Source organism: Coenobita brevimanus, chromosome 97 (assembly GCF_032717465.1).
Source record: "Coenobita brevimanus isolate Jiangsu-jjx chromosome 97, ASM3271746v2, whole genome shotgun sequence".
Lineage (NCBI taxonomy): Eukaryota > Metazoa > Arthropoda > Malacostraca > Decapoda > Coenobitidae > Coenobita > Coenobita brevimanus.
The window spans coordinates 4,880,318-4,907,636 of record NC_137050.1 but is presented as its reverse complement, the minus strand read 5'-3'; the positions used below and the strand labels follow the sequence as shown (position 1 = coordinate 4,907,636).

The 27,319-nt window shown below is 41.5% G+C and overlaps 1 protein-coding gene across 1 annotated transcript in view; it reads right to left on the bottom strand.

Annotated features, from left to right (window-relative positions):
* The window catches only part of LOC145413785 (uncharacterized), an 89,384-nt gene that overhangs the window by 37,418 nt on the left and 24,647 nt on the right, over positions 1-27,319 (bottom strand). Inside the window, exons 5-10 of the mRNA XM_080283439.1 lie at positions 25,921-26,019; positions 24,638-24,806; positions 21,961-22,113; positions 14,817-15,007; positions 5,564-5,652; positions 2,517-2,675 (exon numbers count right to left, since the gene is read on the bottom strand). Of these exons, the coding sequence (XP_080139565.1) occupies positions 2,517-2,675; positions 5,564-5,652; positions 14,817-15,007; positions 21,961-22,113; positions 24,638-24,806; positions 25,921-26,019 (860 nt within the window). The remainder of the gene's footprint in view (positions 1-2,516; positions 2,676-5,563; positions 5,653-14,816; positions 15,008-21,960; positions 22,114-24,637; positions 24,807-25,920; positions 26,020-27,319) is intronic.

Sequence of the window (27,319 nt, the reverse complement as noted above, 5' to 3'; positions counted from 1 at the left end):
CCTTTCTGGTCATTCTATGGCCGCTGTTGTAGACGGCCATCATTCTTCTTCTAGATCTATCAACAGTGGTGTTCCTCAGGGCTCTGTCCTATCACCAACTCTCTTCCTTTTATTCATCAATGACCTTCTAAGCTGTACATCTAACCCTATCCACTCATATGCTGATGACTCCATCCTTCATCTTTACATTCGATTCCCGCAACATCCATCTCAGCAGTTACTTCAACAAACAAGGGATGAGGCTATGGCAAACCTAATGTCTGACTTGGCTCGTATCTCTGACTGGGATAAAAATAATCTGGTTGTTACAATGCATCAAAGACTCAGATTTTACACCTTTCAACCCGACAAAATCTTCCACAGGTATACCCACTAATGTTTAATAATATTCAGCTTAATCCTGCATCATCCTTCAACATGCTTAGGGTTTCATTTACTCGGGACTTATCTTGGAAAGTTCATATTACATCATCATCATCCGGACCTCCTTTCCCATCTAAGGGCAGGGTGAGGAGTAGCAATATCCAGACAGCCCAAAATTGCCCAATCCAATGGGCCACACTTCCATTCACTCATCATTCAAGCCCCCGAAATCCTGGCTCTATCGGATACACCACAAACATTCACCACGTTCTGTAGCTTCATATAATCATATCTGACAGAGTCAATCCAGATGCTGCCATGTTAAAAAGGGGTGCCAAAAATCCCTGATCATGCACTTCTCCTCAAAATTCATCCAGCCAGCTCAATCTCTTGTCAGTCCCCTACCCTCACCAACTTCCAAACCTCTCTTCCTCACACACTCATCCACCATATCCCTCCACCTTCTTGGCCTAACTCGCCTCCTTCCTCCTTCAAATTCGCTCAGATATACCTTTTTCACCAATCTATTGTGATCCATTCTCTCCACATGACCATACCATCTCAGTACACTCTCTTTGATTCTGGTGTCCACATACTTCCTCAATCTGCATCTTTCATGAATCACATTATATCGTAGCCTATCCTCCGTACTCAACATATGCAGTCCAATCTTCACTGCTCTCACTCTTTACATTTTCATGCCACACCACAGTCTAGCATCCATATGTTAAAGCTGGCACTAACACTCCTTCCTGTAAGCCTCATGCAGCTGCAACACTCAAGCCTTTGTTTCTTATCAAGGCCTTCATTGCACCAGCTACAATGTACTTTCCTTCCATGTATCACTCTACTTTCTACTTCTTTTGCACATTTTCCTCTCTTTTCTATCACTGTACCCAGGCATCTGAACTCTCTCACCAATTCTAGTCTCTCTCCATTCACAGTAACATCACACTGGGAGTCACCTTCTCTCTCAGTAACCATCACTTTACTCTTCTCTACATTTACTCTCAGGGCACGATGCTCACAGACATCAGCAAAACTCTGCACTAGTCTTCCAAGTTCTTGTCTGATATTTGCAAGTAGTACTGCATCATTAGCATACAACAATTTTGAGATATTCCATCCATCACCATCCATTATCAATGCCATCAAAGATACATGAAGTGATTAAAAATTATTTCTGCAGGAACACACACTTCAATGGGTGTGTTCACAAACTCATGAGTTGCCAGTGATTGCCAAGTAATTTAATTAAGAACTCAGTCAACTACTACCCAGTCGCAAAATCTTATCTTTTCTAAAATCCCTTCCATGATATGTAGTGATGAGGAGTACCGTACATAAAATTTTCAATCCTGTAATCATTGGTTATTATACCAGTTTTCTATATATGATTTACAGAGTAAAATACTGTAGAAGTTACTTGACTGCATAAAACGACAAGTGGTCTGCTAGCATTCATCACATAATATTAGCTGTCTCACTGCATGTTGAATCTGAAATGCTTAACATTTAGTTATCAAAGAGATTAATGTTTCATCTGGCAAATGCTGAATAGAATGTAGCAACTATTCATTATAAAAAAGGAGCAATTTATGAAGCCGAAATCATATAAAGACGAAACCACCAACCAGAATCCCAAGTACCGATGTTTCCAGAAGACAACAGCAAAACTTGGCATGGGTGTGTGCATACAATCTTAATCTGATTCTTTAAAATATTTTGCAGCCAAATGACTTCATATTAGTATTGTATATAGACATATATGTCTCAAAGTGTTATATGATTAAAACCATAATAAAAGACATGGCTGGGAATGAAAGTACTGTACAGTAATCAGTTTTAAGCCACAAAGAATATTTGTCATGAAGTTTAGATGGTTAGTTATGTTAGTTTAGTGATTCCCTTAAACTTTATCATAATGTTGCTTTGTTTCCTCATTTTATTGAGCAAATATGTCAATAAAATTGTACTTATGAACAAATTATAAAGGAAACACAAAACCGTAGTTTACTCAACAGCATTTTTTTTTTTTTTTTTTTTTTTTTTTTTTTTTCCAAATTATCAGGTGAAGACTGGCAACTTTTTGGAGTTTGTGAATGCTCCTATTACAACTAAACTACAACAAAAACATGGTGAGTGACTCAAACCTCTTCAGTGGCTCCCTAAGCCTGGATTCTTGACGTTCTGATAAAAGGTTCTTGGCTCGCTTAACGATGGTCTGGGTTCCACAAGGGAGGTGCTGGGATAGGTGATTGTAGATCTGAGTCTTCTTCCTACCTCCATACTTATTCAGTTTCATCTCTATGCTGGAGGGTGGAAGACTTCATTACACAGAGATACTTTGATGTCTTGGTAGCAGTATACAGTACTGATGTACACCACGCTCCCTTCATCCCATGCTTTGCCAAGAAAATACTTACTTTACCTAACTTAGTTAAGGCAATCTGCATATGTGGCCTTGTTGTTGCTGCTGCCCCATCTGGGGATACACCTAACAGACTGCATGAAACTAGTCACTTCAGCTGGGCATACCCAGAGATCTTTTGCTGAAACTGTTTTGAATAATTGACTGTGTTGTCAAGGTGTGGTACATTAGGTGTGTAGGTGGGTAAGTGTGTTGCAGTACGAGGGAGATACAATATAATGTGGGCATCAAGTACTGTCTGTAATCTGTATTTTGTATTGGCAATGAAACAATGAAGGGTGATGACCACATCACAGTCGGATTAGGTGAACTTATTTCTTTCTCCCTTTAGTGCAATTAGATTTGTCATTATTTACTCTGGTTACCACCATTAAACACTATTCTGTGTATCTGAGCTCTATCTAATCAAAGTGTTTAAACTCCTTCACCATTAGGACAGCAATAATTTACCCTCACACTTTCCAGGCAGTTTTATTCAGCTTACAACAGAATGGCTATGGAAGATGTGCAGATTGGCCTGGGAGGAAGGCAGAATCCCGAAGAATTGGAAGTCGGGTATAATATTATTCTCCTGTACAAAGGAAAAGGGGAAAATGAAGCGTGTGGTAATCACAGGGGTATATGTCTTTTTAATGTAACAGGAAAAGTATATGGTAGGATTCTTACTGACAGAGCTAGGGAAATAGAAGAGGAATTAGTTGGAGAAGAATAGGGACGTTTTAGGAAGGGAAGAGGTAGTACAGATCAGATATTCATTCTTTGGTCTATGGTGGAAAAGTTTCTAGAGAAGGGAAAGAAGTTGTATGCAGCCTTCATGGACTTGGAGAAAGCATATGACAGGGTGGATAGACAAGGAATGTGGAAAGTATTAAGAATATATGAAGTAAATGGGAAGTTGCAGAATGCCATGAAGAATACGTACGAGGGAACTAAGGCCGCAGTGCGTGTGGATAGTGAAGTGAGTGAATTTTTCTATTTGAATGTTGGATTGAAACTGCTGTGGTAGGTGGGACTGCTCACCATCCACTCACTTGATGCAGTGCTGCCCTCGAGTGTCTGCCCTTTCCTTTCCTCCATCCTTCTTTCCTTCATTCTTTCCTCGTCTTTCTGCCTAAAGGTGACTTCACATTTCCTCTTATCTTTCTTTCCTTCATTCTTTCCTCTTCCTTCTGCCTATGGGTGACTCTACACTGAGTGACAAGCCAAATGGTTCCTGTACACCAGGAAACCATTACTACGTTGCGTGGTAACCATACAACCAAATTTTGGCGCCTGGTGGTTTGGTGGGTAATTATGGCGCTCCAATCGGACTGAGCCAGTGAACGTTCATATCCAAGGAGTGGTTGGGGTTTACTGCTCACGTAATGCCATTCAGGGATGAGTAAGGCTGGTCACTCTCATCTTAAATGTCAGGACCAACTTCCCTAGCCCTGGGCCCCTATGCTCCTCATAGGGCATCATAGGATTGAAACTGGAATGTTTTATGTCCCCGTGGTTGTTCAATCTGTCTGTGGATGGGATTATAAAAGAGCTACAAGGTATGGCAGTGGATGATGGAGCAACCCTAATGAGAGAGGGCAATGTTTGGAAACTCTCTGTACTCTTGTTTGCAGATGATACTGTATTGTTAAATGAAGACATATGGGAACTGCAAGGGTTGCTGAATGAGTTTGAGAGAGAGTGTATGAAACTGACTCTAAACATGAATGTTGGAAAGGGTAAAGTTATGATCTTCGAGAGAAATGAAGCCACTGGATGTAAAGTGGGGCCGGGTGAGGAGGAAATGGAAAATGTGAGTGCATTTAAGTACTGTACTTGGGTAGTGTGATGAGTAAGGATGGAAGTTTAGAGGATGAAGTGCTTGAAAGGGTACAATAGGGAAGAAAATTTGCTGGTTCCTTGAAAGCTGTGATAAGCAACAGGGAAGTGAGCATGGAAACAAAAAAGCTGCTGCATGACAGTACTGTGATACCAATCCTAATGTATGGAAGTGAAGCTTGGACCTTGTTGGAAGGACAGAAGTCAAGAGTGAGAGCAGTGGAAATGAGTTATTTGAGAGAAGCATGTGGAGTTACATGGAGAGACAGACACATGAGAAAGTGAAGGAGCACTGGGGTGTGGATGTGACAGAATGCATTAGGAGAAATACACTGAGGTGGTTTGGCCATGTGGAGTGGATGGAGAACAAGAGAGTAACAAGGAGTGTGTATGCGAGTGAGGTGGAGGCCAAGGATGAGATGGAGGGATGGAGTGGAGAGGTATATGAGAGAGAGGGGGTGTGAGCTGGGAGCAAGGCAGTGAAATGGCCTTGGACAAGGTGACATGAAGGCCATTTGTTTGTTGCCATCCCTTACAGGATTAAGGTGTCTGGCAATAGATAGATAGACAACAGACTTCAAAATGGGGGGATAGGGCAAAGGTAGATACAGCTTTTAACTCCTTCACTTCAAAAGGTCTCACTTTCATTGTGTCACATAATCTGTCTGGTACCCAAAATAATATAAAAACAATGTCATCAGGTTCAGGGATTACAAGGCAAACAACAGCAAAACTTGCAAAGAAACAAAAAATCAATCAATTAAAAAAATGAACCTAATGAATATAGCAGTCACTTCTTTTTTTATACAATTCTTAACAACATACTATATTTTATTCAGATTAGGAAGGAACTCTTCTGATCATGGGGTTATTAGTATAATTAATTAATTCAACACAAAAAGGATATAGTTTAACTAACCTACAAAGACACTAAATCATTCCGACTCTTACCTCAATAATAATTTATTAACAGATTCTGTGAAGAACTTCTGACTTGATAATTTGCTGGAATGTCCCTCTTCTTTCAATTTGGTAATTACCTGGAAGTGAGAATTTAAAAAATTCTGCTTAATTAAATAAAATGATAAAACACACTTAAGTACTAATAGGATCGATCGATCCTTTTCCAGAATTTCGCTACATACCGAATATGATTGATACAGGAGCCTTTGTAAAAAACTGTGGACACTAGGCTTCGGCCTGATTGTGATGTATTTTGATGAAAACCAATGAGAACTAACTCCTGAGTAGGGAGGTGGGAGGATCCGGGACCCTACCCATGGTGGTGGTGGTGGTGGGGGGGGGGATTCCCCCACCATCCTCTTGCCACCTTCCTCTATCCCAATACCTTTGTTCCCTCTCCCCTTCCCTCACCTCTGACTGCCTCCTGCTCCCACCCTCCCCCTCCCCCACCATCCTCCATCACGCCACTGTGGTTCCCCCCTTTTCCCCCTCCCTGTCTCCCTGGGGATGGTTATATCCCCCCCTACCCACCCTCTACACCCCTGTACTCCCTCTCTGCCTTTCCTCTTTGTCTTGTGGTGTCTGTCTCCCACCTCTATACCCCTGAATCACCCTTCCAGGCCTCTCCCCATCCACCCCCATCTCCCACCCCCTGTAGTATCCCGTACACTTACCTCTTACCTCCCCCCCCCCACCTAGAGTATTATACTGTACATCATTGTTACTATTCATGTCACGTGTTTTCATTCAATACCAGATTATTGCTTGTGTAATTGCATACACCAAGGCACGAAACATAGAATGTATGTTTTTTCATGTATGGTTTTTATTTTGACAGCTACACAGCTATAAGGAAAGGGGACAGGAGGAGGGAAAGTGGGGAGGGGAGAAGTGTTAGGAGTGAATAATTCCAACATAATTATTTTGCATGCTATTGTTTGGGGAAAAAAAAAAAAAAAAAAAAAAAAAAAAAAAATGGAAAGGGGGAGGGGGGGATTGCTCTAGCTTTTTTCTCCCCTTGAAATTCTAACAGCTACTTGATTATACAGCTCTGAGGGGAGGCGACTGGGGGAGAAGGGGTGAGGGGAGAGGGTGCTGGAGTGTGTATGAACAAGAAAAAGATTTTTTTTTTTTTTTTTTTTTTTTTTTTTTTTTTACCAGCTACACAGCTATGATGAAAGGGGACAGGGGGAGGGAAGGTAGGGAGGGGAGAAGTGTTGGGGGGGGAAGGGTGTTTGAAGCGAGTTAGGAACACCGACATAATTACTGTGCATGCTGTTTGAAGAAAAAAAATTTAGTTGGAAAATTCTGAAGGCTGGGGGTTGGGGGGGAGGAAAGGTAGGGGAGGAAGAGAGGAGGGATGATGGGAGTGGGTGAGGAAGGTCATGGGAGGGAAGGAATGAGGGAGAAATGGGGTGGGGGCGCATAGAAAACTGGAGTCGCCCTGCCTGGAAGAGTAACTTTTTTCAACTTTGATGGGCTATAGCTCATGAACCAGTCAGTCTAAAATGCTCTGGTTTGCAGCATAAGGTGTGTAAATTCAAGCTCTAAACCTGTGGCATAAAACTTTTTACTTCTGTAAGAGTCGAAAAATTGGCTTCATATACAGGTTTTCAGGGAAGTTCGGTCGACTGAATTGCATATCCGAGGGGCTAATTGCCTGAAATATTTTAATTCAATGGGGAATGGGAATGCTGGTGATAGGGAGAGCTGGAGCTCCGGTTTCACTAGCTACCTAACCATCCCCTTTGCTGACATTTTCAGTGTGACACTAACATGGAGAGTAGACCAGCATACTCTCCCAAACACTTCCTCTATCTCATACATTACACCACATGCGCTTTACATATCACACAACGTTTCCCACTACGACACGGATTGACGCCTCCAAGTGCATGCGGCCAGAAAACTTTGCCCCCGCTAACTAGTGATGAACCTTTTGAGGGGTGGCATGACAAGGCTCTGCCAGCATAGATCATGGGGCCAAGGTGAGATGGGCCTTGAACCTGTGCTAGAGGGTACAGGGCATAGCGGTTCCCACGCTGCCGCTTCCACCCGATAGAGAGGGGCCCGAACCTGGGAGTAGCGCCCCAGGAGGCTGCCCTATCAATGGGCATATAATGGCATGGCAGTTACAGTGCCACGGCACACTTGGAGGGTTTTCCCTCAGCTGTCCTGGCAGGATGCCCTGAGGCCACTACCACAGCCACTGGTCAAGGCTGGTGGGCTAAGAGTCCCAGATCCATTGCTCAGGCCTGAGACCGTGCAGTGGGTGGGGCCTGTGGCATGAAACTCCCCTTTATTATTTTACTGACTATGACCAAGTTAAATAATGAAATTCAAAGGAAGCCCAAGGATAATCACCCAGAGAGATCACAGTAGCGTTGTGCAATGTAGGAAGTTTGACAGGTAGAGCAGGGGATGTGGTTGAGGCACTGAGTAGGTGGGTGGAAGTGGGAGGTGTGCAAGAAGTCTGGTATAGGGGTGGATCAGCCTGAAAGACTGTTGGGAGGGACTGTTATTAAAAGTTGTTTTGGAAGGGTAGGACAGATGGATATGGTGGTGTGGGTGAGTTGGTCAGGGAGAAATGGGTGGAATATGTCATGAATATTATGAGAGTAGGTGAGAGGATAATAGCAGTGAAAATTCCGTTCAGTGGGAAAATTGTTGCTTTTATGTCAGCTTATGCTCCACAGGCAGGCTTGGATGAGGTACAGAAGGCCAGATTTTTGGATGACTTAATTTGTGTAGTAAATGGTATGGGGGATGATGAGATGGGAGTTTTGGGAGGGGACTTAAATGGTCATGTGGGTGAAGCAGCTCAAGGATATGAAGGAATACATGGGGGATGATGAGATGGGAGTTTTGGGAGGGGACTTAAATGGTCATGTAGGTGAAGCAGCTCAAGGATATGAAGGAATACATAGGGGATGTGCATATGGTACAAGACATGAAGAAAGGGAAAGGATACTCAAGTATGGATAGGCAATGAACATGACTGTTTGCAACACACATTTTAGGAAGAGAGAGAGAGTAGGTTGTTTACATATGAGTCTCGTGGAAATAGCAGTCAGACAGACTAGTTCCTGGTTAGGAGGGCTGACACAGGTTAGTGAGGGATGTTTAAGGTATGGGGAGTGAGGAGTGTGTGCTGCAACACAAGTAATTGACATCTGACACAGTGCTTAAGGAGAGGGTGATGAACAGGAGAACCAATGCACCTAGGAGGAAAATATGATAGCTGAAAAACCAAGGAGTAAGGGATGCCTTCTACAGCGAGACGAGAAGACAGGTGGCTGAACAGGGAGACGCTGACAAAAGTGTTAATGAGCAGTACATAGCCCTCAAGAACCTCTTGAGAGTTACTGATTCAGTATGTGGATGGACATGAGGCCTACCAAGTTATAAAGTAACCTGGTGGTGGTATGAGGGTGTAGAAGCTGCAGTTAAGGAGAAAAGAAGGCTTTACTGGGAATGGAAGAAGGGTGGTAACAAAGAGGAATACTTGGTTGACAAGCGCAGGACTAGAAAAGAGGTTTACAGGGCGAAGTCTTAGTCACAGGAACTTTTACTTGATGACTTAAATCATGTGGAGAGGAAGAATATGATATTTAAGCTAGAAAATCAGATGAAGAAGGAGAACAGGGACATCATTGGTGAGCAGTGTGTGAAGAATGATGAAGGAAGGATAATGGTGAACAGTGGGGACATCAAAGACACAGGGAGAGAGCTTTCAGTTGGTTGTTGAATGAGGAGTTTGACTGGGACAGGGAAGGTTTGGAGCCAGCAAATCCAGTGTTTGGCCCTTGGCCTTCGATTGACACTGCAACTGTAAGTGGGACAACAGGCAGGATGAAGGTGGGGACGGCAGCAGGTGTGTCTGGATTGACTGCTGAAATGTTGAAAGCCTCAGGAGATATAGGAGTGAGGTTAGTCACTGACCTGATAAATACAATTATATATGAGTGTGTCGTCCCAGATGATTGGCTGAAGAGTGTAATTATAAATGTGTACAAGGGGAAGGGCGATGCACTCTATAACAACAGACATAATGGCCACTGTTGTCACTGCTAAATTTAATAGTTACATATATAAACCAACTATTTCACAAGAACTAAGTACTCCTTTATAATTAAAAATGACGGAATTATGCAAATACTGATGTAAAAATGTTTTACGTAGATTTTGCAGCTCAAACTTAAGGTGTCATGATATCGCATTATTCTGCACGATCGTGTAAGCTTGGTTAACATTCTCGGAAGTCTAGTAACATATCAAAGCAGATTTCTTTATAATGGAAACAGTTAAATTTAGGTTACCAGTCTAGATAGCAGGAGAATAGTGCTGTTTCATTTTACTTGGCTAGTATTGACTACTGGTACATTCACATCTTTGCATTTTATGTAGTGAACAAAGTAAATGGCAAAGAAACATGTAACACTGTCCCGGAACGCTAATATCCGGGCTCCAGTAAACGCAGTCCACTAACCTTTCTGATAAGTTCCAATAATCTACCTGTATATTAAGCCAAGACTAACCTGAGAAGGATTAAACAAACTGTATTTCGTATTAACTTATTACTGAATTCACCAGGCGTATCAGAATGGCCTTCGTAACTTTATGTATTTTTCAGGTATCCCTTTTCAGCACGGGCACTTCACGCCTAAATTTGAAAGAACTGGGAATAATATTCTGCGGTAAACATGACTGCAGTAATCCTGAATTATAAACAAGTCAACCAAGCAGTATAAATCTGTGAAACTGTAAGTCACATGAAATGAACGAACATAATTATCTTACCTAACTTCTTACATCAAGCAGCCGCACATACTGTATCGTTCATCAAGGCTCCAACATGCTTGCATGCATTGGCCTTGTTCACCTAATGGCAGCTCTCTTTGCTGCTAAATCTCTGGCAGCCTCCCTGTTCAGTTCCTTGTCTCAGAGGTCACACACTATGACTTCATCCCAGGTCTTTTTCGGTCTGTCTCTCGCAGCCCTATCCTTGATGTTCACACTTCTCACCTCAGCACCCAACTGTCATCCTCCATCCTCTCAACATGCTCAAACCATCTCAGTCTATTCCTTCTCATCAGAACACTTCAGTCCCATCCTTCCTCTTAACACCTCAAATGTAATCCTGTAAAAGACGAATTTTCTAACCCTCAGTCCAACACCTCAGAACAAAAGTTAGTCACTAAACCCTGTTCACAGTCATTGCACTACATGCAAAGCCTCCTGAATTTTACTGTTCCTTCATCATTAACCTCTTTTATCTCTTTCCAAAAAAGAACCTATCATCATCATCATCATCCAGACCTCCTTTCCCACCCAAGGGCAGGGTGAGGAGTAGCAATGTCCAAACAGCCCAAAATTGCCCAATCCAATAGGCCACGCTTTCATTCACTCATTATTCAAGCCCCCTGAATCCTGGCTCTATCGGATACGCCAAAAACATTCACCACATTCTGTCGCTTCACATATCGTATCCGACAGAGTCAATCCAGACGCTGCCATGTTAAAAAGGAGTGCCAAAAATCCCTGATCATGCATATCTCCTCATAAAATTCATCCAGCCAGCTCGATCTCCTGTCAGTTCCCTAGCCTCACCGACTTCAAAACCTCTCTTCCTCATATATTCATCCACCATATCTCTCCACCTTCTCCTTGGCCTACCTCACCTCCTCCCTCCTTTGAATTCGCTCAGATATACCTTCTTCACCACTCTATTGTTATCCATTCTCTACACATGACCATACCATCTCAGTACACTCTCTTCAATTCTGATGTCCACCGACTTCCTCACTCTGCATCTTTCACGAATCACATTATTTTGTAACCTATCCACCCTCTGTACTCCACATACATTCCTCAGCAGTCCCATCTCCACTGCTCTTACTCATGACTTTTCATTTTCATGCCACATCATAGTCTCACATCCATATGTTAAAGTTGGCACTAACACTCCTTCATGTAAGCCTCGTGCAGCTGCAACACTCAAGCCTATCAATATCGTAAACACACCCAACTCGTTTTTATCTGGGCGGTAGAGGAAGAGGACATCCATAGGATCAGACATATAAAAATAACAATAATTATATGGATGTGTAGTGTATCCTTGACTGTGAGGTCTTGGAGGGGGTGGGGGCTAGGATTGCAGTTGAAGAATTGAGGGGAAGGATGTGAGTGGAATGTGCAGTACCAAAAACCAAGCCTTCATTTTTCAACCGATCGTTATATGACAATTTGTTTCGACATTGATAAAGCTATACCCTTTTTTACTGTTCAACATGGTTATCCCCACCATTTCAACAATTCAAACCACATACCCCCAGACAGACCAGCTGAGCTGCCTGTCTCCTGCTCTCTGCCCTGCTGATCAGTTGCCTCTTCATCCATCTACATTTCTTTTTGGTCTTGTGGAATACTACAGCACCACCATGACTCCACCTAAGACCCCTGCTGTTACCCATGTCTAGTGCAGTCATGTGCTCACCAACCTGAGTGAGTGTTTTGCCATCACATGGTTGGGTGACGATCAGGGTTGCCAGATGTGAACTTGGGCACATTACCAAACTCCTCAATTTTCATTACCAATTTTAACTTACCATTACCAAATTCTTAGCAAGCATTTATTCTTCACTGATTATATATACAAGTGGAAATAATCACTCTCCTAATAATTAGCAGCATGTCGATTATTTTCATGCTATGTAGGTTAGCAGATTAATTAAAGAGAGCAGACAATCCATCGCCTTCATCCTCTGTATCTTCATACATGTGAAAAATCCATTTGGCAACAGATCATGCTGATTTGTTATCAAACGAATTTTTCTTTACCAAATTGGCCCACATTTGGTAATGAAAAATACCAAATGGCAACCTTGGTGATGATTGCGACAATGATTAAGGAACGCTCTTAACGCACAATACTGCTTTGGTGCCTGTCTTAAGGAAAGCACATCTTAGTTTGCACTAGGTTAGGTAGGTTATTATCATTGCAGGGTCCTTGGGTGAAGTCCCCAATTAAGGTTTCAGTGCTTCCAGTTAGGCTTCCACTGCTGTTTATGGTTTTAAATTGTATACATTTGAATTTGTTTGGTGTGGTGACATCATGTACAGTCAGTGGAGTTAGCAGTAAACACACTATTGAAGACGTTCAGGCGGCTTTCTTTAATATCAGTAAGTACTGTAGATATACAGTATTTCGTTTGTTCTCCAATATTTTTTTGATCGAAAATCAAATGTCAATCATCCGAGATGTATGTAGTACTAAATTAATTTTCCTTGTGAATGTAGGTCTATAAGAAAACACCTGAAATCCCTGTGTCACTTTTGTTCATATATACCGGTATTTTCTCCAACTTTATGGAATATTTTTTGAATGACGAAGGTGGTCAGGAACCTAACCCCCTACATCTTAACAATGTTATGGGAAAAATTGGTTCAATATTCGACCATTTCGTTATTCAACCACATTTTATGGAACGCATCCCTGTCAATCTGATATTGGATATGTTTATGTGAAGCTACAGAATGTGGTGAATGTTTTCGGCGTATCAGATGACGCCAGGATTCCAGGGGCTTGAATGGTGGGCAAATGGAAGCCTGGCCCATTGGACTGGGCAAATTTGGGCTGTCTGGACACTGCTACTCCTCACCCTGCCCTGGGGTGGGAAAGGAGGTCTGGATGATGATGATGATGATCCCTTTCAAATAGTGGGGGATAGGTGTATTGGTGTTGTGCTAAGGAAGGGTAGACTGAGAAGGTTTGGGCATGTTGAAAGGGCAGAGTGCAGAAGTTGATAAGTGTGAATGTCGGGGGAAGGGTTGCAAGAAGAAGATCTAAAAAGACTTGGGACGAGGTCATAGACTGTGACCTCAGGGATAAGGAACTGACTAGGGAGACTGCCAGAGATCGCGCAATGTGGTAAATCACCAGCAGGTGACCAAGGCAGATGCATGCAAGGATGTTGGAGTGCTTATAAAAAATACAATATGAACAATATGTCCAAGTGCTACTCTCTTGTTCACGATGAGCTCCCACACCAAGTGCTACTTGTTCAATATTCTTACCTTTTCCCCAGGAATAAATGCTTTTCATGTGTTCTTTTTTTATTACTTTCACTGAGAAGCACTCGCTGGATGCTTAGGCAACATAACTGAGATGGTTTGGAAATGCATGGTGAGAGTTCTGGGATGAAATGAGGAGTGAAAAAAATGCTTCTTGACACAGTGAGTTAAAAACGAGGCTAGGGTAACCAGGCATAGGATGTTGGTCACATGGGTGGGCTTGGTTCATAGAACCCTAATGACAAAAACAAAAAGCACGAACTGTAAACAAATGCAATGATCTGGAAATCTGACACAGGTTGTAAACAAATGCAACGATCTGGAAATTCGATACCTAAATGCAAGCATCATCCACTTTATTTCTCCTAGGCAAATGAGTGATATTATTGTGCTATAAATAATAAGGCAGATATTAAATGTCTGTGTTACTGTCAGATTGTTGCTGCCCTCTATCCTAAATCCTAACTCCACTGTGCAGCCCAATTCATTAAAAAACTCCCAGTCTCCTTACAAAAGCCCATATCACTCCTGCCCAAAACAACATTCCACATGTACCAAAAGTTCAGTAAAATAAGGTAAAAACTTTCAAATAAGACCACTCTGACCATACTTACATCAGCTGACTTCAGTTCAATTCTCTGCCACATTTTCAAATATTCACTGTTGGTGGGGCTTCTAACTAAAGAATAATTCTTGCCTTAATGCAGCAATATGACTTTTGAGGAATAAAATCCATATCAATTACAATTTCTTTTGTTCTTCTTTCATTACTGCTGTACAGCAAGAGCCAACCACAGTGTGTAGGCATTCTAAGGTGAAGGGAAAAGTTAAAATGAATTCAGTAGATGTAATCAAGGTCTTAGTGGCACATTGGACCACATAATACAGTACCATTATAATTTGCTGTGTATTGTGCAACAAGTTTTTTAGTTTTTAGTTAGCTATCCTACCATGTAACAGCTAAGTGCTACACCACAGCAACTTACACCAATCCTTCAGGATCACATTATGGACCTTCTGTCAACAAGTGATACTTACTAACTACCCCCCTCCCCCAACTTTCTCTTTATTCTGTTGCTGAAGACGGTGGGGGGAAGACCACCATGAAGCAACAGTGTACTGACTATAATACATGGAGGTACTGTTAACTGCTACTGTTTGACTTTACCTGTATGAGATCTGGTGGTAGGTTATCCGGTAAGGGAATGTTGTCTTCATTGTCGGAGACGTGGTGATCATCACTAAGTGCCGGAGTTTCTGGTTCATCACCCTCACCTTCATTTACCTCTTCATTCTCTCCTTCCTCCTCACCCTCACCATCAGCTTCATCTTCTGACTCACTTTCACTTGAAGATGAGCCTGATATGGTGAAGTATAAAATATCAAAACATTTATATCAGCAAGAATGAAGTCTGATTTACAGGTTATGGGGGCAATTATGCCTTGAAGATGCATAATTCAGACTGAAAGTTCCTGATCAATTTAGTGAATATTAAAATACCTATCAGCATAATTCTGCTACACATTTTCAATAAACTAAAATTTTTAATCACTACTGTATAACAGCATTTAGCGTTTTATTAATTTATTTTTTCCAATAATCATCTAATCCTGTGTTGCCCCATGCATGAAAAGTGTAGGAGTCCAGGGCAAGGCAAGTTAGTCCTGACATTTAAGATGAGTGTGACCAGCCTCACTCATCCCAGCGTAGCATTACGTGAGCAATAAACCCCAACCACCCCTTCGATATAAACCTGCACACGCTCAATCCAACTGGAGCATCTGAATTACCCACTAATCCACCAGGCGCTATAATTTGCTTATATGGTTACAACCCAGTGTGATAAACGGTTTCTTGGTGTACAGGAAGTTATCATACTCAGAGCTTCACAAAGTTAAAACAAAGAACACAATGAAATAACACATTTTATAACTAAATTAATCATTAAAATCTTTCATTAACAACATTCATGATACAGTACTTAGAGCCATTAACTATCACATTCACTCCCAGCTACCAAAAACTCTTGAGAGGATAAAGCCCACTGTAATTAACATGTTTTAGCATGGCTCAAATTCATTTTTCTTTAACACTAAGAGGAAAGGTGACAATGGTAGAGAAAGGGTTGAAACTCCTTTTGTTGCAATATCATCAAGCATTTTGCTGACTTGTGGGAGTTTTTCTTAGGTTAAAATGCCAAGCTGATTGGTGCTGTAACTAGAAATCACCTTAAAAAGACAGAGATACCCTTCCCAAGACTGCTTTGAAGGAACTGCCAGGTGTGGCTTTCTTGCCATTGCTAAGACCCTTAGGCTACCCAGCCTGCAACTGTTCTCTTTTTCATGGGATGACTAGGTGCTGTATTTTTTTCTGTAACTCATATTGGTGATATGGAAATGAAGAATGCTTTGAGATAAGGAACTCATTTGAATGTCTTTATGCCTCTTAGTACAGGAAAACTCAGGTATAGCGATGCAATAGGTTAAGTAAAAACCCATCCCTAGGCAGGGTATAGTAACTCGGGGTTGATTTAACATGTAAAGTATAGGGAGGCATTTTTGAGCCTTGGGTTTCCCCCCAAACCAATTCCTAAACCCACCCAAATGAGTCAAAAAAAAAAGTTTAAAGCCAATCTAAATGGCCTAACACCTGTAAAAGAAGCTAACCTACGCCTCAAACCAGTGCCCATCCCATTTGTACCCAGTCAATGTCACTGGAGAATGCAATCTCCAACTCGTACTCAATCTAGGTAGAGAAGCAGCAGCATTGTATACAATCCAACCATCAGATGGTCTCAGGACAATTAAATAAACATCTGTTATGGAAAATAATAATGTATGAATGACGCAGAATCATCCAAGGTGCAAACTGTTGTGACAGAGAATCTTGAAGTTTTGACGGGGAATGCGATTGATGATGCAATCAGGAAAGCCTTTTCAATGGCCCCTCTTTGTGTCGTTTTAGTTACTGTTCCGGTTACTGAGCTCTTTTATTTTCCAACATTTATTTAAAAGTGAGAATGGAAGTGAAAAAGTTACTACATGACAGTATTGTGACACCAACTCTAACGTATGGAAGTGAAGCTTGGACGTTGTTGGCAGGACACAAGTCAAGAGTGAAAGCAGTGGAAATGAGTTATTTAAGAGGAGCCTGTGGAGTCACGTGGAGAGACAGGCTGACGAATGAGGATATAAAGGAGCGCTGTGGTGTGGATGTGGATGTGATAGGAAGCATTATGAGGAACACACTGAGGTGGTTTGGCCATGTGGAGAGGATGGAGGGTGAAAGACTGACGAAGAGAGTGTATGTGAGTGAGGTGGAGGGGAGAAGAGGGACGGGGAGGCCGAGGATGAGATGGAGAGGTATATGAGAGAGGGGGGTGTGAGTTGGAAGCAGCGCAGTGGGCAGTGAAATGGCAGGGGACAGGGCGACTTGGAGGCGATTTGTTTGTGGCCACCCCAAATGGGACTGAGGCGTCTGGCAATAGATAGACAGATATTTAGAAATTGACAGAGTTAGGAAAATAACAGAGGAATTAGTTGGAGAAGAACAGGAAGGCTTTAGGAAGGGAAGAGGTTGTGTAGATCAGATATTCATTCTTAGATCTTTAGTGGAAAAGTTTCTAGAGAAGGGAAAGAAGTTGTATGCGGCTTTCATGGATTTGGAGAAAGCATATGACAGGGTGGATAGACAAGGATTGTGGAAAGTATTAAGAATATATGGAGTAGATGGGAAGTTGTTGAATGCTGTGAAGAGTATGTATGATGGTGCTAAAGCTGCAGTGCGTGTGGATGGTGAACTGAGTGAATTTTTCTCTTTGAAGGTTGGGTTGAAACAGGGATGTGTCATGTCTCCATGGTTGTTCAATCTGTACATGGATGGGGTAATAAAAGAGGTACAAGGTAGGGCAGTGGATGTTGAAGTGGCCCTGGTGAGAGAGGGTAGTGTTTGGAAACTCCCTGTACTGTTGTTTGCAAATGATACTGTGTTGTTGAATGAAGATGAAGGAGAGCTGCAAGGCTTGGTGGATGAGTTTGGGAGAGTGTGTAAGAATCGGAATCTAAAGGTGAATGTAGGGAAGAGTAATGTGAAGGTCTTTGAGACAGTGAAGGTAGTGAATGTACAGTGTGGTTGGATGGTGAGGATATGGAAAATGTGAGTACCTGTACATTTAAGTACTTGGGTAGTGTGATGAGTAAGGACGGAAGTTTGGAGATGAACTGCTTGAAAGGGTACAACGAAGAAGAAAGGTTGCTCATTCCTTGAAAGTAGTGATAAGAAACAGGGAAGTGAGCATGGAAGTGAAAAGGTTACTACATGACAGTATTGTGATACCAACTCTAACATATGAAAGTGAAGCTTGGACGTTGTTGGAAGGACACAAGTCAAGAGTGAGAGCAGTGGAAACGAGTTATTTAAGAGGAGCCTGTGGAGTCACATGGAGAGACAGCTGACAAATAAGGATATAAAGGAGTGTTGTGATGTGGATGTGATAGGAAGCGTTAGAAGGAACACACTATGGTGGTGTGGCAATGTGGAGAGGATGGAGGGTGAGAGACTGACAAGGAGTGTATGTGAGTGAGGTGGAGGGTGGGAGAGGGATGGGGAGGCCGAGGATGAGATGGAGAGATGGAGTGGAGAAGTATATGAGAAAAGGGGGTGTGAGATGCGAGCAGGGCAGTGAAATGGCAGGGGACAGGGTGACGTGGAGGCGATTTGTTTGTGGCCACCCCGTACGGTATTGAGGCGTCTGGCAATAGATAGATAGAGATATTTAGAAATTCCCTTGTATTTTCAATGAGTTTCCCTTGAGCAGTCCAACTGTAAACACGTGATTTATTATCGATGATGCGATCGGGATAACCCCTCCCCCACCAAGCCTACTCCTACTTCCTCCACACCTCAGCCAAACTCATCGATCCTTCCTACACAATCCAATCCCCCAACCCCTCCCATTCCACCCCATCCTAATCCACCTCAACCCTTACCTCCACCACAACCTTCCCCTACCCCTTCCCCTCCACCCACACCACCACCTCCCCCCCATACTGCAGCAGCCAACACACATCACACACACAACATAAACATCCTTCATTTAAACATAGGTGGCATAAACACCAAAAAACAAGAACTCTCACAATTCATCAAACAACATAACATACACATTGCCATCTTACAAGAAACAAAACTACACAGAACACAAAAAACACCTACATTTCATAGTCTCACCACCATTCAACAAGACCAGGCCGATGGTGGTGGTGGTGAACTCATCACCCTGGTACACAAATCCATTAACTTCTCAGATACCAGTGCACACACAAAGTCACTTCTCTATGGGAAAGCCCGGTCTCGGCCATAGCCTTCCTTAGGGACTCAGGGCTGTTCGGCCAGACTGCCTAGGGAACAACTACTACAGGTAACTCGCACGGAACACGATCTCACGGAACGCGCTCGCAATTATACACGGTAAGGGCTGGGATACATGTAAGACAACGTAAGATTAAAAAACCATTATGAAAACTACAAATTAACGCAGGAGAGGCCTTTGAAAGATCAAATCCTCGAACGTCACCGCAGCGCGCGGTTTGTTTTGATTACGTGACGATCTAGGCGGGAAATTATTCAGTGAGTGAGACATTCCCGAGTACAGTAGCACAGTATTTGTAAGTTAAATATTTATAGTACTGTACTGTTCTGGTAAGTTTATGTGCAACTTAAAGTACTATTAAATAACGTTAAAGCAAGAAATAAAGTCTTATAACCAGTTTACCTGATAGGCGTCAGAATATTGCCTTTTTTATTTGTTCGTTTTTTCCACAGTACTGTACAGTATTTGTAAGTTAAATATTTACTGTTCTCGTATGTACTGTACTTGTAAGCACTTAAAGCTAAATAATTAAATAAAGCCTTGTAACCAGTTAACCCGAATTATATGATTGCCCATGATCGGCGTCGGAATATTGCCTTTTTTGTTTGTTCGTTAAACTCTTACTGTACTGCTTTTCTACAGTACTGTATTTGTAAGTTAAATATTTACTGTTCTGGTATGTACTAGTAAGCAATTAAAGCATTAAATAAAGCCTTGTAACCAGTTAACCTGATTTATATGATTACCCATGATCGGCATCGGAATATTGCCATTTTTGTTTGTTCGTTAAAGACTTATAATAAGAGAAAAATACATTTTTGTCTTGGTATCTTTACCTATTTGCTCAGATTTGCTGTAATGGTTTGGATCATTTGATGCAATGCAACTTGTAGAAAACTGTGAAAACTTTCGGGCAGTGAACGAAAATCTGGGACATGAGACTGACCTTGACTTCACCCTCTCATGTTAAGTGTCATCTGTCAGTTCACCACTTGCTACCGTGGGGAGTGGATGTACGATTTTTTCGCTCGTGGCCATGCCTAACCACACACAGTTACACCCATTATCTTGACCCAGACAGAAAATACAACCTTTTTCCTCCCTTGCAAAACACACTCAACCACCCTGTTTACGAGACAGCAATATATATTGCGAAAATAACAAGGTAAAATGATAAAGATGAACGTAAAATGATAGAGAAAGATGAACATGTTGTGACGGAAGAAGTACGTTTTCCCCGTCTGTAAACGTATTTATTTCTGCTTTGTATCTGTATTCGTAATAATTAGACTTATTGTTAGTTCTGAAACTGCATTATGATTCTATTTTTAGCCATTCTCGTGGTGTGGGAGCTGGAAGTTGTGACACAACTTCCTTATTGCTAATTGGACTGACCCTTCACTTTATTCTCCCGTGGCAGAGTCTAGCCTTGGAGGACGTGCAGTTTTCTCATTTAGGACTGAAAATTCAACTCTTTCGCTCCCTTTTCCAAGCATGGGCACAACGATAACGTAAAAAATAACTCGAAACTACCATAAACATATATCAAAAAGGTGAAAATGTATTCATAACATTTTTTTTTTCCAGCTATTCCTAACAGATGTACTGAAATCATTCGATATCACAGCACTGCATTTCTAAGTTAAATATGTACTGTTCTGGTATGTACTTGTAAGTTAAAGCACTGGTACCAGTTAACCTGATTTATATGATTACCTATGATCGGCGTCGGAATGTTTCCTTGTGTTTACGTACAGTATTTGTGTGTTGAAGTTTTGCTCTGGAGTACTGTATTTGTGAGTTATAACATTAAATAAACCTTCTAACCACTTAAAGTGCTTTCTAGTGATTACCAGTGACAGATAACAGCAAATCAACACATCTGGGGGGTCTAGGGAGCAAAATACGGAGTAGTTTAAATATACGCGATTTCGCACCTAACACGGCACGGTAGGAACGAAACCCACGTGTTCCGTGCGAGTTACCTGTACTACCTTTTCAACAGCCCCTCTTTATGTCGATTTTGTTACTGTTCTGGTTGCTGAGCCCCTTTATTTTCTTCTCTCTTATTTTCCAACATCTAAAATTAATTTATATTTTCAAAGCGATTTTTCCTTGAACAGCCCAAATGTAAAAGCATGATTTATTGATATCACAGTTTTCATCAATGAATGAAATATTTACTCTTTAAGGCCTTCATAATTATTAATATTTATCTTAAAATATTATTATGTATTCCATGATTGGTTTGATGTTCATTGGTCAAACACAAAATATTCTTTGCTGAGTCGCCTAATTGTCCACATTGTTTTGTACCTCGTCTGATGGGCGAGAATCCGTACCCCAAATGACAGTGTTCACCTCACCTATGAGTAAAACACATTAATCCAAGTCTAAAAACGGTTTATGAATCAACCTAAACACAAAATTTAAATCTAAAATATCATCAATATTGGAGAATAAAAAATCAAAACCCACCGCAAAACCGGGGGTAGGCCTACGATAGGTGGGGTAGGGTGGTATTCCTACTCCATCACCATTCTAGGGTATCGTATGTAGGGTATCGTAAATCAGGGTGTGCCTGTATTATTATTATTATTTTTTTTTTAACTTCAGAAACCTGAATATGCAGGGGAAAAAAAACTGGTGATCAAAATGATGTGTAGCTGTCTCTGAAGACACCATGAAAAAGATGACAGTGGCTAGCCACAAGGCGAGGCGATGATAAAGCACACCTGGTGATTCCTTGAAAGAGCATACAAGAAGAAACTTTGGCTGACGTTTCTGTGCCCTTTATGGAACTTTCTGGAGTCATGTTCACGAAACACCCTCATCACTTAGTTTTTAAAACACCTGTTGGTGTCATTTTACTGGGGATTCTCAACTCTGTCCCTAAGGGTGTCTCCTTGATGTGAATGTAGAAAAACACTCCATACTCACTTCCAGAGGAGTCACTGTCTGATGAGGTAGAGTTGGAGGAAGATGAAGCAGACTCTTCACTCTCCTCCCTTTTTTCCCCAGCTTCCTCCCTGGCTTTGGTTACCACGGCCTCTATACTGGCCTTAATGGACTGCTCGCTAGGCTGCACTTCACCTGCCACAACACAAAAAATATATTTCTGATGACATTTCATATTTCTCATTTTTACAAGGTAACACTGTGAGGTAGGTGTCCACCACCAACCACTGATGTATAGTCGGAGACATAGTTAATCTAATATTTCACTGCTTCCATTTCTCACTTTTCTGTGCTAACTAATACTCCTAAGATGACATGCTTTGTATGTTTTTCTACACAAGGATGATGCTGTTTGATATAACAAATCAGGAAGGATGCTACAAACATTCCCTAAGTGTGAAGTTGATACAGTGAAAAAGCATGCAAACCTGAGTTCTGATTGTCTGCTTAGCTATCCACATCCACAGGATTGAGTCCCATGAGTCTCATTTTTACACAGCTTTCAAATTAAACATATTTCAGGGAACACAATTCCACTCATTATAAAGATAACTAGATTACAAATCAATTGGGAGAAAGATTATATGAAAAATAAATAAATATATAAAATGTCCAAGGGTGGGAAAGGAGGTCCGGATGATGATGACGAATAAAAACAGTTCATTCGATGACATAACAAAAAACTGCCTGACATTTAATAAGGTTGTAACTTGCTTTGTATATACGGTATATAGGGTGTCTATCTGAACATGAAAATACAATAAGGTATCAATTTCTCTATAGGTATTATACACAGAATTCAATGTAGATTACAGTGTCGGACATCATCCACTCACTCGATGTAGTGCTGCCTACTTCTTCCTTCACCTTTATCATTCTTTTTCAGTGTCTGTTCTGCTCTCTCCCTATTTCTCCCATCTTTCCTGTCACTTCTTATTATTATTCTTTAATTTTCAGGTGGCTTTATATTGAGCAACAAGCCCAATGGTTTCCTGTAAGCCAGGAAACCATTTAAAACACTGGGTTGTAACCATATAACCAACTCATATGTGTTCCCTATGTGTTAGCAAGTGGGCTGGTGGAGGGTTAGTGCCTCTCCCTGTAGAACAACCAACTCAAAGACAAACAGCCACCCCTTATGGGATTAGGGCATCAGGTTATAGACAAACAGATAGACAGTGCTAAAACTGGTATCTGAATACAAACATAACTAAATAAACGACAATGAATGTAAGAAGTAAATGGGATAAAAAACTACTTTACTGTTGTTTTTCTATAAAATTTTGCCATACCCATATCTACATCAGCAATGCATCTTAAATAAGCTTTTGCAGCTTTTCTACCTGAAAATGATGATGTGATATGATTAAGAAGAAAAAAAAAAAAAAAACATTATTAATCTTTTCCCTCAGAAGAATGAAAGACTGTAGCTTGGTAAAACTCTCATACTGTACCAGGTAACATGTTTTAGCTTGTGTTTGTTTGATGGTGCAGATTTATTGCTATGCATCATAAACCAAGAGACAGAATTCAGTGTAGATTACAACCCAGTACAGTAGCTCTTTTTTCAACATATGCATAAGTGAATGAATAATTGTGAATGCATGTATAAGTAATAAATGATGTAAAAAAAATTTAATTTTAATATCCAACTACAGTATATACAGTTTATGGTAAAATGGGGTAATTTCACTGTGAACGGTGGATCTGCTAAATACAAACTACCACAAATTGAATATTGACATTTTTATTGCTTTATCTATACATTCAGACCTTCTGCTAAAGATACCTATAATCATTAGTAAAAAAAAAAAAAAAAAAAAAAAAAAAAAAAAAAAAAAAAAGCCAGATGGGGGGGGAGTGTCTCGTGACGCAATTACCCCACCCAATGGGGTAGTTTCAGCACAACCTAATTGTTGTTATTATTGCTATAATATGTATTATCATCTATCTATCTATCTATTGCCAGACGCCTCAATACCGTACGGGGTGGCCACAAACAAATCGCCTCCAAGTCGCCCTGTCCCCCGCCATTTCACTGCCCTGCTCCCAACTCACACCCCCCTCTCTCATATACCTCTCCACCCCATCCCTCAATCTCATCCTTGGCCTCCCCCTCCCTCTTCCCCCCTCCACCTCACTCACATACACTCTCTTCGTCAGTCTTTCACCCTCCATCCTCTCCACATGGCCAAACCACCTCAGTGTGTTCCTCATAACACTTCCTATCACATCCACATCCACACCACAACGCTCTTTTATATCCTCATTCGTCAGCCTGTCTCTCCATGTGACTCCACAGGCTCCTCTTAAATAACTCATTTCCACTGCTCTCACTCTTGAGTTGTGTCCTTCCAACAACGTCCAAACTTTACTTCCATACGTTAGAGTTGGTATCACAATACTGTCACGTAGTAACTATTTCACTTCCATGCTCACTTCCCTGTTTCTTATCAATGCTTTCGAGGAACCAGCAACCATTCTTCCTTGTTGTACCCTTTCAAGAACTTCGCCCTCCAAACTTCCATCCTTACTCATCACACTCCCCAAGTACTTAAACGCACTCACATTTTCTATTTCCTCACCATCCAACCTCACTCTCCTCCAGTCTCTCCTAAAATTGTTCTAAGCTAGAATTTTATAAAGAAAACTAGCTTACCTTTAGATTCAATGCTGTTAACTGGTTTCTCTAATTCCTGATCTGAATCTTTCTTCTCCTGGTTCTTAGCATTAAATTTGCCAATCATCTTTTTCCTCTTGCGAAGTAGCTCTCCTTCATCCAACTTTCGTTTCTTATGCCGGATGAACCCATTTTCATGCAGTTTTCTCTGAAAGAAACAATTCCACTGGTATGTAAATTTCACATCATGTATAAGTGTGAGGTTTGGCAATATTCCCACCAGTTCAGAAGGCTCCCTAGCACCGCTTCTTTATCACTGAACTGAGTGCTTGCAGGGCACATGCTTGCAGGGCACATGCTTGCAGGGCACATTCATGCAAGGGCACTGACACAGCTGGAAGGCTCTGCTGCCTGGTTATGTAAATGCCCATCAACTCCTTCCTTATCCCCTGAAAGGAGGATGGTGGACTGCAGGAGGGCGGCTAGCTTCAACCTGCAGTCTACTGTACTGAGTTCACATTCAGATAAGAGGGGGTCAACTTCAACCTGCAGTCTATTGAGTTCACATTCAGATGAATGTGAGTTAAACAACAACTACAACTACTACTACTACCACCACCACCACTGTACTAGGCACTGCATTATGTTATATTTTGTATAATCATTATGCAATCTATATTGATATACAGCATGTAGCTGCAGCCCCAGATTCACCTGAAACATGAACCAAGTGGACTACAGGTTGAAACTGCCCTTCTCCTGCAGTCCAGCACCCTCCTTTTGGGGAATAGGGAGAGTGTTGATGAACATATATATATCCGGGCAGCAGAACTCCCTAGTTACACTGGTGCTACTGCATGGAGGTGCTCCTCTCCTGCAACTTAATGAAATAACCTCAACCCTTTTGCTGCAGTTGTTACATGGATATTTTATTCGGGCTAATATCAGAATATCTGTTTACCTGTGAAGAATTTTGGTCAAAAGATAAGAATTTCATTTAAGCTAACATAAGATGACTTAGTTCAGCCAAGGGAAATCCAGCCAGAGGGTAGATGAAATAACTTTAAATACGGAGCATAGATACTCTATGCCAACCAACTTGTACGTGGATTCATACCTAATTAGTTGCTTCTAACTAGCTCAGAAAATTTGCTTCCTACTGGTGATCCGTCAGAAAGTGTATTCATATCCATTCATAAATTTTACACTGACCTTCTGTGAATCTCGGAAGTTGGACAAGAGGATTCAGCTCAAAGGCTAAGTTGGCTGGCATGGAATGTAGCTATACAACTGATAACAGGACAACACTGTGTTAACTTTACCTTTTTATTATGACCTTCCTCATCCTCAGAGTCCTGATTCTCTTCTTCTTCCACTTCCTCCTCCTCACTCTTTTCGTCATCATCTGACTGTATCGGGTTCTGAAGAAAAATACCAATATCAGCAAAGATAACTAACAATCAGTCTGTGACACTGCAAAAAGTAACTGAATTTATACATATCTTAAAATAAAAAATCCATCCATCCATCCATCATCCAATCCTATGCCGCCCCATCAGAAGCGTAGGAGCCCGGGGCTAGGTAAGTTGGTCCTGACATTTAAGAAGAGAATGACCAGGCTCACTCATTACCGAGTGGCAAAATGTGAGCAATAAACCCAACCACCCCTTGGATCTAAACATACACAGGCTCAGTCCGATACAAGTGCCTTAATTACCCACTAAACCATCAGGCACCATAATCTAGTTATATGGTTACCACCCAACAAAGAAAACAGTTTCCTGGTGTACAGGAAACCATTTGGCTTGTCAATCAGTGTACAGTCACCCAGAGGCAGAAGGAAGAGGAAAGAGTGAGGGAAACAAAGACAGAGGAGGGCGTGTAAAGTCACCCGTGGGCAGATGGAAGACGAAAGAATGAAGGAAGGAAAGACAGAAGAGGAAGGAAGAAAATCATAAATGAAAAGAAAGTGCCAAGTCAACTCAAGAATCACAAAAGACTTAAAAAAAATCATCTTCATCATCATCATCCAGGCCTCCTTTCCCATCCTATGGCAGGGTGAGGAGTAGCAACGTCCAGACAGCCCAAGTTTGCCAAATTCAATGGGCCATGCTTCCATTCACTCATCATTCAAGCCCCAGGAATCCTGGCACAATCTTATGCCAAAAACTTTCACCACATTCTATAGCATCACATAAACGAATCCAAAAGAGTAAATCCGAACGCTGTTATGTTAAAAAGGGGTGCCAAATCCCTGATCATGTGCCTCTTCTCACAACATTCATCTAGCCAGCTCGATCTCCTGCCAGTCCCCTAGCCTTACCGACTTCCAAACCTCTCTACACACTCGTCCACCATATCCCGCCACCTTCACCTTGGCCAACCTCACCTACTCCCTCCTTCAAATTTGCTCAGATATACATTTTTCACCACTCTATTGTTATCCATTCTCTCCACATGACCATACCATCTCAGTACACTGTCTTTGATTCTGGTGTCCACAGACTTCCTCCATCTGCATCTTTCACGAATCACATTATTTTGTAGCCTATCCACTCTCTGTACTCCACATACATTCAACAGTCCCGTCTCCATTGCTCTCACTCCTGATTTTTCATTTTCATGTCACACCATAGTCTCACAAGTTGGAACTAACACTCCTTCATGTTTTTTTTTATGCGAGGAAGAAGGAACCAAAGGCTGAGCCCGAATTAATGTTCC